Source organism: Lepisosteus platostomus, chromosome 9, assembly GCF_059453375.1.
Source record: "Lepisosteus platostomus isolate fLepPlt1 chromosome 9, fLepPlt1.hap1, whole genome shotgun sequence".
Lineage (NCBI taxonomy): Eukaryota > Metazoa > Chordata > Actinopteri > Semionotiformes > Lepisosteidae > Lepisosteus > Lepisosteus platostomus.
Window position 1 is genome coordinate 44,807,915 of NC_142619.1, and position 19,389 is coordinate 44,827,303.

A 19,389-nucleotide genomic window follows, 5' to 3' on the forward strand; every position below is an offset into this window, starting at 1 on the left:
GAAGAAGAAGAAGAAGAACCGAAGTCTAAGGTTGTTTAACTTGAGTAAGCAACTGTGTTTCCTAATGAAAGAAGGAACAGCATTGAAACTCTCAAGGTTTATTTTCAACAGTAAAAATGATTACAGAGAATTTTGGTGATGACGAAACCTTACATGTGTACAGACCAGTATCTCTTCATATAATGCAAATCTGCAATATCATTGAGACTGGTAACAATTCACCAGTGTTATAATTAACCACTGCAAAAATACACAGCTAAGATACAAACACGTTTAAGAGAATACAGATCTACATCATACTTTGTATTTTGCACGCTTGTACAATGTAAAACCTTAGCTCATGAGGCGTTATTGTAATACCACAAGGAACCGTTGACGTTGGTTCTAATTTGCTTCGCTGCAGTCAGTACAGTAGGTAAGTCTTCAGTCTTAGTGTTTGATGGTTTAACTTACTCCTTTGTATCAAGAACCTCTGCAGCTGTGACCACTTGGAAACAATTTAGTACTGTAATTGGGAAAATTTTAGTACTGCGGCCTAACGGCCTCGGTATTGAAGAAAGCATTTGTTGCAGGCAAGACTAGCGCACTACTGTTTACTCTAGTCCTGAAGGACTACGTACCAGATCGTCCGTAGCGAACACCCGCAATTGTTTTTCCTTAAGATTGAACCAATTTCTCTAAAAGCAGTTTACCACTTGATTTAAAAAAAACATTTCGGATGATCAAGAAAATGTATGAAAAGATTCAAGTTTGTCATTTTATTGTTTACGTGTGCGCTGACGGAGCTGTGTGAATTGCAGTCAAATACCAGTGCTCTGAAATATGTAACAACAAAAACTACATGTACAGAGCAGGAGGAGCAAGCTGTTTGCCCAATGAATACAGTACCTAGATGAATGGCGTTGTTCGAAGCCAATGCATGTCCTATTTCTGAACAAAACAGACTCACTTCTACATTTACCACTAAACCAGCCAATTAGAAATAAAACCTGCATATATTGATCCTTTGGTTGACCAGTAGGGTTTCGAGTCTAAAAGTAATCATTCCCTCCCCTTCGCAGACTGCCAGAGATACTCGGTAATGGCGACGGGTTTGGTAAGTATGAAACTTTCGTTTAAGAAACAAAAGGTTGAAAATTATTATCAAATAAGAAATTGTTTTGACTCAGAGCTGTCGGCGGGAGTAGAATAAGATAAGAAAATGACATTGCGCGCATCAATCGAGAGTGACACTTCGCTGGGAAGGGGATATTTCATTGTGACGTTTGTTGTTTTTGTAATAGTTTTGTTTTGGTTTATCTCTGGACTTGGTCTCTGTCCGTCAGTGACGTTTCGACTTCATTCATTTCACCATCTTGACAGGTCGACGATCACCATGTCTTAACTTGTTGACATACTTCGACAACATTTTTTCTTGTTTTTCCCCCTTCTCCCCATTGTGAAACCGTTGTAAATATAGTTCTGGTTTCTTTTGTTAATGTTAGGTAAGTCACAGAAAACTCGTCAAAGAAAACTCGTCCAGTTGTTGTTTTCGTTGTTGGATTTTCGAAAAGAAACAAAAAAAAAGGCAAGTGCAATTAAAGGAAGTCGTAAAATACCAACAAACGCACGAAGACGTGCAAAATTATGTGATTGGATTTAATCAAGTTGACGATTTAAACCTTTGCGTATCAGTGCCTTTTAAACGCAGTTTGTCGTTTATGGTAAACTTAGCTGCGGCTCTAAAATTACATTAACGGTCCCTTTAAATTAAACAACTTTTGAAATCTGAAAAAGCGATTACACATAAATTTGACAGAGGGACACCTATTAATAACTAATCCCTTTAGACTAATCCTCTTGTGTTATTGATCACTTCTTGTTACGCAGTTGTGAATGAATGGGCTCTGAAGCGCATGCGTCAAGTCCCAAAGTTTATAAACAAGGCTTGTGCATGCAAGAAGTCACATGACGGCTTGAAGGAGCCGAGAGAGAAGTTCGCAGACAATGGGATTAATTCATCACTGGCAATTAGCAGCGTTTTAGAAATATACCGTAGCTGCATTAGAAGTATCCGGAATGCAAGTAAGCATACGGTGTTAATAGGGCGTTTTCAGGAAATTGCGTTACTTTTCCTTTTTAAAATAAATACTTGTACGATTTTTTTTTTTTGCATGTGTTGAAGTAGCACATTTTTGGCAACACGGAATTTTTACGCTCTCTGAACCAACTTTCTTTGTAGTTGTGGTGTCGCTTCTCGGCATAGGAATTCCACTTCATTTATGATCGTCTCGATCTTGATGCACGCAGGTTTTTATTTTAAAATGAAAAAAACATTGAAAACCAGCGCGGGGACATACAAATAATTTATCTCCGCCATGTGAGCCAGTTATTGTCTTTTCATTATCTGTGGATACTTAGAATCGGGGTCTCCTTTGTTCATGTATTTAGTTATTGTCATATATTTGCTTTACTTCGTAAAATAAATTCAGGACTTTCTATCCCTGTTGCTTCCTGGGTAATAAGTGATTTATAAATTGACCGTAGTTGGATTCAGTTTGTACAAACAAAAACCTAACTTTGTGAAGTGCTGAGGTGCGAGGAGTCTGTGAGAAGGCACTTTTAATGAAATAAAAAATTGTGGTGAAAATAAAATAGCTCTTGAATTTGCCTGACTGAGAAGCAAGCTTTTGTGTGTGTTCCTCCAGTCAGGTCAAGCGAATTGGTCTAACATGGTATGGGAAGTGAAGACCAAGTTGATGCCCGACAGTGTGCAGAAAGTGCAGGTATTGGTGGAAGAGAGTGCGTCGCGAATGGACGACACCTTCGAGATGCTGAAGTGTACTGAAGACCTGCCATCTTCTCCCGGATGCCCTTCCAGTGAGAATCGCATGGAGTATGGTAATCAAAGTGAAACAGACGAGAATAGAAAAAAACAGTTGGTGGTGTTGGTGTTTGGCTATTAAAGCTCAGAAGCCGCCATCTTGAGTAGCAGTCACTGCTCTGCCTCTGCCCCAGGGAAGACGGTGTTCGTGACAGTGCCTCTGTGCTGTCTTTTCCAGATGATCTTCCAGAGTTGCAGGCCGTGCAGGAAGACCGGGCCTCCCCGGCGGTGTTCCAGCTGACCGCCGGCGTGTCCCACCAGGAGCGCCCCCGGAATATCTGGAGCCCGCGCCCCTCCTGCCCCCCAGCCGGCGGGGTCTCCCCAGAACACAGCACCAGCTGGCTGGCAGAGCTGGCCAACATCGCCACCAGTCCCCAGAGCCCCCTCATGCAGTGCACGTTCTACAACAGGCACGTGGCGGGGGCACATAGGATACGGGATACTTGGAAAACTAGGGAGCCAAACACATAGCGGGACACTACAGATAACCTCACAGCTCAGCTGGAAACTTCAACTGTTTTTAAGCACTTCGAACTCGGTATACATGGGATAAAATATTAAATGAAGACCGGTTTAATAATTTTTTGTGAACTTTAAACAGACTGCAAAGAAACAAGTAAAGGTTTATGTCGTGCTGAAAAGAAGAAAAAGAAACAACTCTTGACTGTGGAGCCTTCTTCAGGTGTGAAGGCCGAAGAAGGCTCCACAGCCGGAAAGTTGTTTCTTTTCTTTTCAGCGCAGAATAAAACTCTACTTGTTCCTTTGCAGCCTACACATGCTGACACAGCTACGTGAACTTCTCTAATCAGACTGTACAAAAATACATCACTATCAGATTTTTTGTATGTAACATGCAGTGATTAAGAGGTGTTGACACCTGTGAATGTTCTTTTATTGCAGCTTTTCTTAAGGCTGCATTTTAACTGATTTTGCTTCGTATGTGTGTGCGCAGATCATCTCCTGTCCATATAATAGCCACCAGCAACAGTTTACATTCCTACGCCCGTCCGCCACCAGCCTCTTCAAGCAGCGAGCCGAGCTTGTCGAAGACCCACTGGAAGGAGCGAGCCGCAGTTAAACATGAACGGGTAAAGAGAGGCTGCAGAGTTTTCTTTACTGTTGATTATTCTGACTGCGGCACCCTAATTCTGGCTTTGGGGGGTCCCGTTGTTGTTTAAGGTAATTAAATACAGGTTTCTAGACACATGGTGTATTTTTGCATGTGTGTGCTTTAATAGTTTATCTGTACACTTCCATCATAACTCAAGAAAATAGTCAGGCTATGAATATATCCATTTCTATAAAAAGGAAATCTTTTATCGTTGTTTTTAATTAATCAGGTGCCCTTATCCAAAGAGTCCTTCACTCGGTTGTGACGTCACTCTGTGGGTCTAAACCCTTTTTGTTTCTTTACTGCAGGCGAGCAGTGAATCGGAATCTGGTATTTTCTGCATGTCTTCGCTTTCTGATGATGACGACCTAGGATGGTCTCATTCATGGCCTTCAACAGCATGGCATTGCTTTTTGAAAGGTAAAAACCTCTTTGAGAGGTGAGGTCTCGGGTGTGGGAGTTCATAGAGTAGATCTGCTGACCATTTTCTTCAGTTTCTGAGTGTAGTCCACAATTAAAGTTTGTGGAGATCGAAGAGGAAAAGCAGTTGCATGGTCCAGTAGAAGACTCTCTAACTACGAAATCCCACATTTTATACAGCCCAGTAAAACCTTGCGTGAGTGCATCCTACTTGTTAGCAATATTTTTTTTTTCCCTCTTTCTGGAGTGAGACAGTGAGCATCATACATTGATGGGGACCAGTCGCTTTTCAAAGATCTTATTTTATGCCGAGGGACTTTAATGCTTATTGAGTGTCATAAATGAAACAGAAGGGTTGCAGTGCTTTAACCCTCCACATCATGTGTGTTATTGCACATTAAAATTGAGCTAACATTATGTGACTATGGGTAGTCATTAAAAGTAGTTTCTCTTTTTTTAATATATCTTGTTCTCTGCTTCAGCCATTTTTTAGAATAGCATGTGTAATCTCCCAGCTCCCCCTTGTGTAGAATGAGTAGTATTACAGTGTAAGATTGAACAACTGTTACTTGTGTCTTCACTGGAGGAACAAACTTTGCAGTGTAGCAAACTGACCGAGTTAAATCATTTCCATCATTGTTTTAACAGTTCAAAAGTGTCTATCCTGTTTTCATGCAGAGTATTATTTGTGTGGAATGCAGATGTTTTGCTAAGGCTAGGGAATTCCATAAGCTTTTCAGTGGATCACATTCTGGGCCTTTTAATGTACTCTACTTTTATATTAATTTTACTTGTGCTGAGAAGCAGTACAAATGCTGTAAAGTGGCTTGATGGGAACCAGCCCCTGCGCTGAGTGCTCAAGCCCTGAGAAAGACTATGCAGCTGCCTGTTGTCTTGTTACATGCAGGCACCCGTCTGCGCTTCCACAAGGGGAATAATGTCGAGTGGCAGGATGCTGAAGACCTTGCGGATTCGGATGATGAGTCCGAGGATGAGAGAGATTCCCAGTGTCATTCCCTGAAGGCAAGTGAGCCTGGAGCTGAAATCGTGTCTGAATTATTCAACAGTCAGGTTTATACACAGCATCTTCTGCTGTATTACAGCATATCGCAGCAGATTCATTCTGTGCTCTGCCTGTTTGGGGCTCAGTGCACCGCATCTTGTTTTTAAATACCTGCTCTGCAAAATTACCAGGAAAAAGAAAATCAGTTAGATTTTCTAAAAAAGATATTGTGAATGAAGGGACACAAATAGGTTTCATTATTATTGTAGCTCAGTAGTTTAAAAATAAGTCAGACAGATTGGAGGCCTCAAAAATAGATTTAATCTTAATAGGCTGCTCCTGGAAAATAGTAAGAGAACAGGATTTGTATGAAGACAGCTCAGTAAGGAGTATTCTTTCTCATTTGTGTTAGTAATTATTGTAATTACTGTAATTATTAATACTCCTCAATTTTAGTTTTTTTCAGGTTTGAGCATTTTGAAGCAACTATCCTTAAAATGCTTAAGTTTTCTTAATACATTTAATTTATATTTAATAGTGCATAATTATTCTGGATTCCAATACAGTAATCACTTCAAAGTGGTATTCTTAAAATCTGTAGTGATACGGCCTTAAGAGACAACAGTAAAATACATTCAAAATAATTATTTTGCCTCAGTAGGGATGGAACTGAGACCGTTCAACTGTAAAAGCCATTAAATTCATCATCCTTAACCTGTACAGGTTACTCATTTTAAGAATATTGAATGTTTTTTTTACCTGCACCTATACCTTCAGCCTTTCCTTTGTTCTCTAGTTTCACGGTCCTGTTCCATAAACTGTCTTTCTCCCGGTGTTGATTTCCACAGAGCTTTGGTTCCGAAGGTCTAAAGTTAGTGGCACATGAAGAAACTGTCTCATTTGGGCAGTCTGTTCTGAAATTGACTTTTGATCCTGGTTCCCAAGAAGATGGCCTTTTAACTGCTGAATGCAGTTTGGATCATCCCTTTTATGTGAAAAACAAAGGTAAACAAATGCAGATATTTTGCGATAAACACTTCATGGTCAGTTACAAACCCTGAGTGTTGTAAAAAAGGACTGGTAGAGATATCTTAAGAGAATTACAGCTACGACTACGGGCAGTAGGTGCCAAGCGGTCGGACAGGACCTAGAACGGTGATCTGAATGTTGCTAGAATTGTTTTATTTTTCCATTACGGACAGTTCCTGGCGTGGTTTCTCTTTGTGGTTGCCTGTCTTTTGTTACACTATATATTGTTCTTTTCTCCCGCCCAGGATGGTCTTCCTTTTATCCGAGCCTTACCGTAGTCCAGCATGGAATACCCTGCTACGAGATGCAGGTTGGAGATCTCTGTCTACCTCCTGGACACCCTGATGCCATAAACTTTGATGATTCAGTTGTTTTTGACACCTTCAGGAGGTAAATCAAACCTTAGGTGGTTATTTGGGGGGGGGGGTATTTTGTCAAAGCCAGCTTACTGGTAGTTTTTCCAACTCGCACGAAAAATTAGAAGGTGGAAGTAAGTCAGTTGTGAAGGGGGGTGTCTTGTCAGACAGCAGCAGCCTGAGATAGGGGATGTGGCCTAGCTGTGACGTGTTTCCTACGTGTTTCTCTGTGCACAGCTACGACTTCACCCCGCTGGACTCCTCAGCAGTGTATGTGCTGAGCAGCATGGCGCGCCAGCGCAGGGCCTCCCTCTCCAGTGGCGGAGCCGTCAGCCCGGACTGTGAGAAATCAAGCAGGGACTTTGAGCCTTCAGGATCTTCCCAGCCCTCCTGTACTTTTTATAGCAAATCAAATAAGAGTCACAGCTCAGGGACAGCAAACAGTGCCACGCCTACCAAGTGCAAGAGACCAATGAATGCCTTCATGCTTTTTGCAAAAAAATACAGAGTGGAGTATACACAGATGTACCCAGGGAAGGATAACAGGTTTGTACACTGGCCTCATGATGGATATTGAGTGTGAGGTTCATACATTGTTACAGAAAATTCCCATAAGATGCAGGACAGACGACAAGGGCAGATGTCTCTAAATGCTTTTCGTCTCCTCCATGCTCGCCCCAGGTTGAGCTGTTACATGAATACTCCATTAGATAAAAAGTGGGAAGAGCTCATTTCATCAGTTTTTTTTACATGAATACACTTCATGCCCTGGGCTGTTGTACTGGTACTGCCATTACTCCTTAATGCCTAAGTTTTTTTGGGGTCTCTGATTGATGCTTGTTCTTGCATTTGGCAGTTTTGAGAACACACCACCAATGTAGGAATAGGGTTTCATGGGTGTTGGAAGGGTGGAAGGCATAAAAATACTAACCTCACTTCCAGTTTTATATCTTGCCTGACAAAGGCACTCAGCAGCCATGCACTGTGGCTGCTAATTTAAAGCCTTGTCGCAACTGTAACAGACATCTGCAAGGGTGCAGTACATCATACCAGATATTAACAGCTGCTGGTCTGTGACCAACAAGTGTTATTTAAGGAAGACCAGAGACAAATGCAAAAAATAGATATAGCTCAGCTCTGTCTCTGTAGGCACCTAGCTATTGTTTTGAGAAAGTGAGAGTGAGATTGGTGTACATGGTTAACAGTAGAAAGACTTAATCACATATAGTTGTCATTAACCTTTAATGTAATCTTTTAATGAAATACTCTTAATTGCATCACAAAGTGGGGGTGAGAAACTTTTAAAGGAGAGGAAATCTGAATGCATAAAGAAATTATAACAGAAATACACTGATATAGAAGTAGAAAGCAGTGTAAGTTATTGGAATCAGTGACTATAAATAGTGTAAGTTTTGTATAGCTTGCCAGTTCTGTGCATCCACTTTCTTTGGAGCATTTTATAAGGGACCTATTACTCAGTCTTGTTCCCATTTCTAAGTGGAGTTTTCAGATTTTATTGCCACATTTATGCCTTTGCTAGAAACAGTGTTGCTGTTTGCAGGAAGAAAGGATTTTTTTCAGTACTCATGAGAGCAGGCCTTCTGTAATGTGTGTGTAATTTTAGCCTCTGTGTTGCAGAGCCATAAGCGTGATCCTTGGAGATCGGTGGAAAAAGATGAAAAACGAGGAGCGGAGGATGTACACAATGGAAGCGAAGGCCTTGGCAGAGGAGCAGAAGCGCCTCAATCCGGACTGCTGGAAAAGGAAACGAACCAGCTCTGTAAGGACCTGCACCAGCAGCTGTCGCCCCCTGGGATCAGCTGGCAACCCTTAAATATCATCGGCTATAAGCAAACCAGATAGACACATCGAGGGAAAGCGATAGGGCTGTACTGACAGATGCTTGCTGTGTGGAGGAGTGGTTAGGGCTGTGGGTTCACATTCCAGGTGGGACACGGCTGCTTTACCTTTGAGCAAGGTACTTCTGAATAGATGGGTTGCCAGGTTGACATTATAAGTACGAGTTTGAAACTAATTACTTCACATGTAAGAAAAACAGAATGTTGACCATAGGGACTTGGACTTGGTAGAAGGAACACATGGTGCTGATGGCCATACTATAAAACCCACCTATTCTAGCTTCTAGCTTCCAGACTTAGTTTGGTATCTGAGGGTTAAGCTGAATTATGTAAACCTAGGTGCTTAGTTGTTGGGTGGATGTGTTTTTCCTTTAAAGTTACTCAGTTACCTTTTGCTATGGAAAATAAAGCGGCTTGTATTTGTTTTCTTAGTTGGATTTCACTCAGTCAGTGCCAGCTACCCCTCCCTTCTTAAAGTCTGGTTTTGTGCTGGGGCCATTCATTGGCTACAGTATTACGGGTTGGTTACATGAACGGTCTTTAATCTTTGGCCTGCAAGGCGATATTTACTTAATCATCACCGTTGGGACATGGGACTGACAAACTGCCAGAAGCAGTTAAAGTCACCATGTCTTTTTTTTTTTCTTCTGAAGACAGGAACTGGATTTCATTGCCTAAGACTGACTGAGGATATTGCTGCTTAGCAACGGCTTTAATTTAAATTGCCTATGTTTAGCCTTTGAACCAGCGCTCTGTTGCCAATCTTGCTTTCTCTTCCTGCAGGGCTCACAGCAGAATTAGGAAATGGACATCTTTAGGGATCTGCATTTGCAGTACAAACTGGATGGGACTATGGACTCACCTGCCTGCCTTCCCTTTCTTCTGCAAGGTTGTTACGATTACTGTGATGAAATGTTTGCTTTTAAGTTAATAGAGACATTAAAGATATATGAAATAATAAAAAGCATATAACCTAGTCACTAACTATGCTCAAATATTTTCTTATTTTTTAATGACCGAAATGCCTTACTCTTCCAAAGTAAAATGGTAAGTTTTCTTTTCAGGTAATTTCATACTATAGGCTTGAAACAAACCCTGTGGTGCTAAAGTAGGGAGCAAAGGAGCTGTATAAAAAATGTCTATTTTTAAATGTAAAAAGGGGAATTTAAAATGCTTTATTACAGCTGTTTATTAATTATATTTGTATAACCCATATATTGCACAACTATTGTAATCCATTTAACTTTTTCTTCTGGCAAGCTAGGGAATATATTACTTGTGTAGCTGGGGTTTCTTCAGTATATCTTGGGATTTCTATACAAGTAAAGAGGCCATATTAGACTTTGGGTGGGCACACACTACACTTGGGTAAGGATTTTTACCTCAAGTGTTTTAGCACTTTATTGTATCTTCTACAGCCAACAAATGTATACAAGCAGAAATGTAATCATTTTCAAAAACAATTACAAGTAACACAATCAGTGCAACCATCTAGCTTGTTTCTGCTTTGCCATTTTGTGATGACATTTTAAATCAGTCAGTTATGTACAGAATTATTGTCCCACCAAACTCTTGCACAAAATGTTCTTGTATTATATTATAAATAAAAATTTTAAATGTGTAATCCATTCACCTTTTGTTACTTTTATTGCACACTGGTATTGAACACAGTCTTCAATGTTGATGATGTTCTTATCTGATTTAATTGGCAAAACTGACCATTTTAAATTGGTACGCTGTTTTGAAAGACTAATCTCTTCTGGATTAAAACTTTCAAATTCAGAGGAGGTGAAATCTGAAAGCAAGGGCATTCGATATTTTAGGAGGAGTTACAAATTTAGCATGATTATAACACTTTAATTTGTTTTTTAAATAGAACCCACACCCAGATTCAAGTTCCTCTTTCTAATTTGGGTGCTCTGAGTTCAATCATATTCTGTAGGTTTTCGACATCTCTAAGTAGCAACACCTGAAGAGCTGCTAGAAGTTTGTAAATCTGTGCAGTTAATAACAAGCTAATTCAGGTGATTAACAGCTGAATTAGAAAGAACTGGATCACCTGGGAAAATGCTATCGTGCCCTCTATCAGCATCAAAATCATCCCCAATGAAAGTGGATACATAAGGCTGAAAGACAGAGATAGCAAGAATACCTTTCTTAATCCTTCAGATCCCTTTCTAAAGGCGTTTAATCCTGAAACATACTACAAAACAAAGTCATGAAATCACAGAAGCACTTCATATATTTTATCTAAAAAACCCTTTTCAAAATGAAAAATGTATAATTTCACATTAGTCCCATACATAGTATTATAATAAAATCAAATTTTTTTAATGTATTATTTTCAGTTTTTAAGAATCAAAGAGAAGAACTTTTTGGAAATCAGTACAGTACAGGGTCTGTGAAATCTGGACTTCCGATGGCACTGTCCTCTGGAGTAGCTCTTTGAAGTAATAATTCCCTAATTTGACATTTTAAGTGTTCTTCAGCCTTTCTACTGTTAAAGGTTTTCAAGTGAACTAAAGGATGTTAACTAAACATGCGATCTGCAAATCCTCTGGAGCTGAAAAGGACATCTTAAGTACATTATTAGGTAATTGGGAGCTCAGTTGGAATGTAATAATGAGATTATTACAAAGAACTAAGGGCTGGGAGAGTCCTTTGTTATGTTTTCACCAGAAAAGTTATGTTGTACCCTGAATACAATTTACCTTTTAGTTAATGAGCAAAATAATATACATTGAATAAGACTATTCCTCCCCATTGAACACAGTTTCATCGATATTTCATGCTTACCATTGCATGCTTGTTAATTCAGAATAGGGAGATGTTTACAAAAAAAGGTTTCACTGACGGAATCGGTTCACTGAACGACACTTGCTGCTTTCTGGAGCAGCTGTAGCATTACTGGATAAATTGGAGCAAACTCCTTCCCTTCTCTGGCTCGCACAGACTGCACATAGGCTTCCAGTGCCCCCCTGCAAAGAACAACAGAGAAGGAAATCAGGAACTGGCCCTTGTGTCAGAATTTCACTCATGAAGAAAAACGACATACACTGTAAATCCCACTGCTCATCTTACCGGGCTTTATTGGCTTACTGAAGAGTTTATTGTCAGTGTCGAACCAAAATAAATCCTGCTGAAATATTCATATTTTGATCGCTGTTCACTCAAATCTACTAAATTTAGTACCAGGAAACTGGTGCAGAAGGCTAGCCCTTGTGTAATCTAAATATGACAATGGAGCTTAGTTACATATTGCTGTCTAACATGGAAAGAGCATCACACCTGATGTTTTCAGGAATCCTTTGGTAACCCCCTGATAATATTTACAGAACATTACTGCCACAGCAATTATGTGATGTTAAAAACACAACTACTTAACAAATCAACAGACTGTAACAGTATAATGTCAACAGGAACATGGCTTTTTCCTTGCCTGTGATCAGCATTGTTACAGTATTTTATTTTAGGAACATGCCAGTTCAGTGTTCTGATTTGAGAAGCTGCTCCTCTGCTAGACAGAAAAGGCAAATTCAAGCAATCAGATGGAAAGAAACAAGCAGCAGAAGAAGGCTTAGCATAGAAGGCCCAAGAGAATGACATTACCAGCTGTAAGGACTCCAGCCAATATTCGCTCTGTAAAAGAGTCCGAGCATACTCCCACCAGATCTACAGCCAGATAAGCACTGACCTGAATGTTCACTACAGAGGCCTACGTCATAGGACAAGCGTACATGTTGTTTACTGGAAATTGACATTTGAATATGAACCCTTCATACAGTCCCTCTGCAAAGATACCACCCTTGAGTTTGCAGTTGCAACATTTTCAAACAGGTCTATTCGCAACCTGCACAAACTACTCCAAACTGATCATTTGCTGCTAGTTTGTAAATAAGTTAGTTCAAAGAAAAGTTGAAGATGTCAATGCGTAAGTATTCAACCTCTTCACTACAGCAAGCCTAAATCAGTTTAGGTTCATCAACAAAAAGATTTGTTTTGAGAGGTCAAACAGTTATGTGATGGTTTCTATGTGTAATCAAAATGGAATAATTCCACTTGAGAATAAATGCACCTATCTCTGTAGAACACCTTTGTTAGGAATAAAATTTCAAGCAATCACTCACAAACTGATACAACAAACCAACTATGCAGACCAAAGAACTTTTGACACAGGTTAAATCAGGGTAAGATTACAAGAAAATCTCAAAGTCTGTGATCATCATTACAAACTGGAATGTGCGTCGTACCACCCAGTTCAAGCCAACCTTCCGAACTGAGCACGTGGGCAAGCAGGACACTCGTTAGGGATGCCATTGACATTGTTAAGCCAATCTCAGTGACTAAAATTTGCAAAATTATAAGTCTGAGATGAGACTTAGTGTTCACAGATCGAAAATATTCCGGTCCTTTCTTAAATGCTGAGTGCATTCATCTCTTATATCTTTGTCATAAAGAGTTTGTGACAAATTATGTCACAACAGAACGTTTAGTGGTTAGATGAGATACAAATGTTTCAAAGTTTTGGTCTAAATGGAAAGCATCTGATCCAAGCCCAACACACCACATCACCCACTCAACACCATCCCAACTGTTAAGCATGGTGGTGGCAGCATCATGTCATGGGAATGTTTCTCGTCGACAGGCACTGGGAAGCTTGTCACGTTTGGGGAGAAAATAGAAACAAAGTACTCTGTAAGGTGCTAAAAAATTAAGGTTATTATTATTACAGGCGAAAGAGAATTCTAGAGAAAATGTGCTCGAGTCAGCAGCCAAGAATCTAAACCTGGGCCAAAAATTAGAAGTAAGCAGTACAATAACCAGAATCTCAAGGCCAAAGCCACATTAATAAGGTCTAGCAAGAAGTTAGTTCAAGTACTGACCTGAATCCAATAGAAACCTTTAATGTGAGACATGAAAATTGCATGAATGATTCCATGAATGATCCCAAACGAACTTTTTAAAACTGGATATATTTTACTAGGAACAAAGAACAAATACTACATCATCACATTGGACAAAGCTGGTAGATTGTAAAAGATGCTTCTACCAAATGCTGAATTAGAACGCTGAATAATTTAGCAATAAGCAAATTTCACATTGTATTATTCTCTTTGCAGGATAGGTTGACATTCAACCTCGCATAAAACTATGCTAATTTTGATCATTACAGTTTTAAGTAAAAAAAGTTAACTTGAAAACATTTATATACACCACCTGTAATTCATAAAAATATAACATTTTGGTAATAAATTTAAACTTTTCCAAAACACGATCACAAAAATGCTGAAAACACTGCAAACAGTCTTTGATTTATTAAATTGAGGCCTTTATGGTCTGAATTATGTGGATACATCCCTTGATAACTCTAGGTTTGCATTATTATATGCAAAGTTTTACAGGCATCGGGACATAGAAGTCTTGACAGGTTTCTCTGCACCTACTGTATCTTGAATACAGCCACGTTGAGTATTGTGATATTATTAAGTTGTAAACTGAATATTTATACAAGGTATAAATGTAATGTTTTATTAGAGACATAAATTACATTTTCATTAAATTTACATTTTCAAGGATGATGAGCCAGATCCATTCATAGGAATGATGATTCAGCTACAAGCCATGACTCAAGAGATCATCGGGGAAAAAAAAAGTGTGGTGAAACTCCATTGTATTGTTTTATTCATTCATGCAAAGGAAAACTTTGCAGGGTGTGCAACTAAAATGTGGCCGAGTTTTGGTTTTATATTTAGCGACAAAGAACTCACTTCTGGCTCTCTGGAAGACGCGCTCTGGCCAGCGTCCATATTGATTCTGCAATATAATGTCTTTTGACATTACTTTGCAGTCCAACCAGACTGGAAGCCAAAAAATAATGGGTCAGAAGAGTCACTGAGCTCTTGCTAACTCCTAAAATGTGGTATTCATCAGTTGTTTTGTACCCAAATTATCTATGATATTTTTAAGTCAAGAGAAGACAGAGCCCTCTAGGCCACACAGTCACGGTCTGGAATATCCCTGAACTCTAATGTGAAGTAACTCTGCAAGCATTTCATCTCTGACTGATGCACCACCCTTCCAGCAGTTCTCTCTATCAGCATTAAGGGGTGCTCTTACCCCATTTTCTGTTGATTTGTAGTAAGTGCTCAGACACGGCCAGTCATACTCATTTTACCCAAACTAACTACACAGTGCCTGACCCTGACAGTGACTGAGCCTCTTCATTAGACAGAGGTTTTTTAGTATTATGGTCAGAGAGTCTACTACCTTGAAGAAATAAAACAGAAGAAAATTAGCATATAAATACAGTAATAGGTTATTTCAAGCTGAAAACAGAAGAGAGAAAACACAACGTTTCGGCTCTGAAGCCTTTTTCGGGTGTGAGCTTACACCTGAAGAAGGCTTCACAGCCGAAAGGATGTGTTTTCTCTCTTCTCTTTTTAGCATGGAATAAACCTATGACTTGTTCCTTTGCAGACTACACATGCTGACAGAGCTACCCATCTGAATTTTGTGACAAATACCACCTATATACATGACATATGTGCTTGTGCAGCAGGTATTCCTTACAACTGACTTAAACCATAAGGTTTTCCAGTGAAATCTGTAACAACTGAAACTGATATTTTCACTACAGTTTATGGTAATCCTAAAGAGAATAAGCAACAAACACAAGCAGACTTTTTAATGCCCAGAGTTGGATCATTTTTAAACCCCACACTTCAATACAATACAAATTTAACCTTATATTGTGCTCCATGCCTAGGCATCGCAGATCACTTTATATCACTCACTGCCTAATGAAACCAGGACAGGGCTCTGGTTAACAGTCTTGTGGTTATAGCAAGAGGTTGAGCTAAACCTGCCCTAGTCACAGAGAGCTGAAAGCTGGAAGGGGGGTTTAATCTGCCCTCCTGTGTGTGCAGCAGCCTGAGCTCTGCCCCAGGATCAGGTCAGGGTTTACTGGAATAAAAGAAGGTCTGGCTGCACAACGGTGCATCACAGGACACACTGATCTATAATTCTCCTAAAGGGTCTATTTCACAATGAACAGCATATCCTGTTGCGATGACAAAGCATCCAAGTTTGTCCCATAAAAGCGAAGGGCCAGTAGACACACAGCCGTGTTGCAGAGCAGGCTAAACGTAAAATAATAGGGGACCTCTGCAAGCTTGAAAAAGGATGTACTTCTGATAACCGGTTTAATGCACGTGTCAAAGATAGCAAACAAAGAGCCAAGATAATGAATTTGCCTACCCAGTACTTGCTTCTCAGTCAACAAGGCTACAACGAACTTGCTGTAGAGACTGATAAAGCCTGCTTCTATTAGCAGACATCTACCATGGAAGATAAATATCCACTCTTACTGCTTTATAAACTCTATCACCTATCAAAACTTTCAAGGATACAAATCACAAGGTTATGATTATTTAATACATATCTGGTAGCTGAGAGGCTACTGAATGCAGTCACTGATTGATCGGGTACAAGGGATTGATTTGTATTTGGACAGATAGAAATCTCCCTTCTTCTCTTCATGTAAATAAAGACAAATTATGGAGTTTAGTGTCTAACTATCACCATTCGCTTCTTAAAGTCATTTCAGTTGTACAATCCATCCACTTACAGGGATTTACTGCTTTTCGTGAGAGAAGAAAATGAGAATTAAAAGCTTTATGAAACAGAAATCAATCCAAACACTGCCTAAACATATTTCACAAGAATTACTTTTTTCAATAGAGGATTATTTAATCCATTCAGCAAATGAAGCACCATTAAGTTAGAATTGTACGACTTAAATGTTGAAAAATGTTCGAGTTTCAAAAACAATGGAAAAATCATCATCAGAAATTGAAATGGGTAACTGTGTTCTTAAGCCTTTCATCAAAGGAAAGTATTGTCTTTCATGTGTTATATTTTGCTATGTTCATATTAATGAAATGATAAATAAAATATATTCTCCATTTCTAGGCTATATTTCAGACAAAGACACTGTCTGACAATTTTAAAAGAAAAAGGTTGACTTCCCATTTCTAAAATGAACCAAACATTACCAAAAGATGTAAGAATAATAACATTACAAAAACTTTTCCAAAGTGGAGCTGTAGTTGCAACAGTAAGCTATTACTGTGACTTGAAAAAGAAGATTAATATCAGAAATAAAACACTAAGGCCAATATCTACTGAGTTCAATAATGACTCTGAAATTTAGTTGCAATAATACTTATACTCATGTAGGAGATGGGGTTATTTCTTTAGCTGCAGTGTTTTTGTGTAAATCTAGATCACTTTATTAGCATAGTTTGTCACTACAGGTTACTCTCAAAGACAAAGAGGCTCATTTACTCTGGGAACAAGCTGAAGACAGATGCAGCGCATTTTTCCTGAATCAATAGACAGTCACTTTATGCTATCAATCAACTCTAAATGAGAGACTGACTTGTGTTACCATTTTGACTACCATCTTTTCATTCTATTGATCTGTTTCACCTACAATCTATTGATTACTTCTTCTATATTTAGTAATGTCCTCATCAGCTACCAAAATAATGTAGATCAAACTGCACTGTGTCAATACACACAGATCCTTATTTACAACACAATGTTAATGACAAAACACTTCACTGGCAAAATATATTATATATATAAGTGTTAACACTAAACTGGTGTATCCCCTAGGATTTTAGCAGAAATTTGATCAGCTAGAAAAATAAAAAAAAGGAAGTGGTAATATACAGCTTTGCTATAATAGTTTTATAAATATTCTTAAACTTAAGGACATTAAGATACAAGGAACAGGTCATACGAACTTGTGCTGAAATGCATTTTTCATACTTGTGTATGAGACACACAAGGATCGAATGAATAAGAAACACACTAAGGTGCAACAAGAGGTGTGAAACTGCAAACGTCAGCTAGCCTGGCAGCATGCAGAGGTGTGTAGTTATTGAGGCCAGAGCCCCTGCTGTCTGTGGCATGTTGGCTACTGTGAGGCCCTGCTTGTCCCAGTCCTCCTGAGGGGAGAGTTATCAGAGGCAGCCTGTACCACAGCAGGCTGCAGGCTGGGTCACAATGAACAAACAGCTGCTCCACACTCCCTCCCAGGAGAATCCTGCTCACAGGAACCAGCAATCCTGAGCACCCTGGACCCCTGCCATGACACAAGGACAGTTCTGCCTGAAGGCCAGCACAACCAGGCTCTATGCTTCCAGTCTTAATACATGCACCCCTAAAATGATTCAATGTGTAAAGGTGCTCGGTCAGAAGGCAGAGGTCATGCCCTGGGGCCGAGACATCACAGACTAGGGTCTGTGTTGAGTCCTATCTGACTGTGACTTGAGATCCTTCATGTGCCAGTGCACAGTGACTGGCTGAGCACCACTGGGGTGGGTGGTGTGAAAAGGAAGAAAATGACTCTGACACACACATCTTGAAAGGATGCACGGCCCCTCTTGTGCCGGTGAGGGAGTCTAATTAGTATTACCAGCCCAAAGTAGGTCACATCTGACAGCTTTAGAATGACATCCTAAGAGAAGGATTTTTTCTCCTGAATGCTCAAGCTCCTCCTTGATGAGATTAAGTAAATACAACCAAATGTTTATATAACATCTCTGAAGTAAAATTACAATTTATTTCCAAGTCACTTCCAATACTCAAAGTTAAGTCTATTTCTGAACTTTTTATTGTGCTTTCGTTCAGCTTTGATCTCGAAAGGAGGTTTCGAAAATACAGGCTGGTGGTGTTGAATATGCTGCATTGCACCTGAACGGTTGTAGGCCAGGCTTGCTGAGGTTGCCCAAGACAGACATTCCATTTCTGGCAAAGCACAGTGGGTGTTGACAGTATTACAATGCAGGATAAATGATGTCTACTAACCATGAGCAACTGAAAAAGTCTTAATTTTTCATATCTGCCTCTGTCCACAGAGGGAAACTTACTGGACTTAATAAAAAAAAATGCATTCAGCCCTTCACAAATGAAAATTCATTGACTATTTCATGTCCTCACCATTTTTCTCTAATACTGCTAATCCCCAACCTGCATCTGTGAAAGTCACAGCAAAAAGTAACATGGAGAATTTTGAATACTAAAAAAATAAACTGAACAATAATTTAAAATAAAGCTCATGTTCCAGTTGAGTTACACTACAGAAATTATTTACAAACTAAAAAGACAAAACCGAATCACATGTGTGAATTCTCTTTCAAACCCTTTCTTTTCAATTATTTGAACGGAATAAATTTGCAGTCGACAACATGACTTCATCATGCACTGTACAAAAACGCCATTCAGGGGCTTTACCTTATGAGAGTCAGACGATCCTTTTCCGAAGGGTGGTCATCAAGCCACTGGGAATACCGAGCAATGGACCACTCAGCCCTCTGGAACACAAGTTTCAGCACAGTAAAAAGTTGTTTCACTTGGCATTTTCACTTACAACACAAGAAACTGATTTTTTTTTAGCTCTGGAACTCTTCAGATGAGTCCATGTGAATAAGATAATAATACAGTATTACTTATGCGTGCTTTTGAAGACAATTAAAGCCCTTTACAAAAGCACATATAGCATACAACAGGAGCAAGAAGAAAGTTAAACAGAAAAAATCCAGAAAACAAGAGTAGATTGGAAATTAAAAGCTTTAGATTAAAAAGATAGAATTAAATTGAGTTTTAAAAAAATGACAATGTCTCTAATGGATATGGTCAATGGCTCTGTTGAATAAGAAGGCCAGAATAAGGAGTTCTTA

The 19,389-nt window shown here is 39.3% G+C and overlaps 2 protein-coding genes across 5 annotated transcripts in view; one reads left to right on the forward strand and one right to left on the reverse strand.

Moving 5' to 3' along the window:
• Window positions 1-947: 947 nt before the first annotated feature.
• hbp1 (HMG-box transcription factor 1) lies at window positions 948-10,269 on the forward strand. 4 transcript variants are annotated; one of them, XM_088645190.1, is made up of 11 exons: window positions 948-1,096; window positions 2,688-2,859; window positions 3,042-3,273; window positions 3,816-3,951; window positions 4,283-4,394; window positions 5,302-5,417; window positions 6,246-6,402; window positions 6,672-6,816; window positions 7,020-7,328; window positions 8,421-8,562; window positions 9,425-10,269. In XM_088645190.1, exons 1-11 carry the CDS (start codon window positions 1,082-1,084, stop codon window positions 9,440-9,442), a joined length of 1,554 nt encoding a protein of 517 aa, XP_088501316.1. In that variant the 5' UTR covers window positions 948-1,081; the 3' UTR covers window positions 9,443-10,269. The 4 variants fall into 4 exon arrangements, with proteins under 4 accessions (XP_088501316.1, XP_088501314.1, XP_088501317.1 ...); XM_088645188.1 differs by having other exon boundaries at window positions 949-1,096; window positions 2,688-2,880; XM_088645191.1 differs by lacking the exon at window positions 948-1,096 and adding an exon at window positions 1,185-1,484 and having other exon boundaries at window positions 2,688-2,880.
• The window catches only part of cog5 (component of oligomeric golgi complex 5), a 187,072-nt gene continuing 177,666 nt past the window's right edge, over window positions 9,984-19,389 (reverse strand). Inside the window, exons 21-22 of the mRNA XM_088645186.1 lie at window positions 18,944-19,023; window positions 9,984-11,619 (exon numbers count right to left, since the gene is read on the reverse strand). Of these exons, the coding sequence (XP_088501312.1) occupies window positions 11,505-11,619; window positions 18,944-19,023 (195 nt within the window). The 3' untranslated portion in view covers window positions 9,984-11,504. The remainder of the gene's footprint in view (window positions 11,620-18,943; window positions 19,024-19,389) is intronic.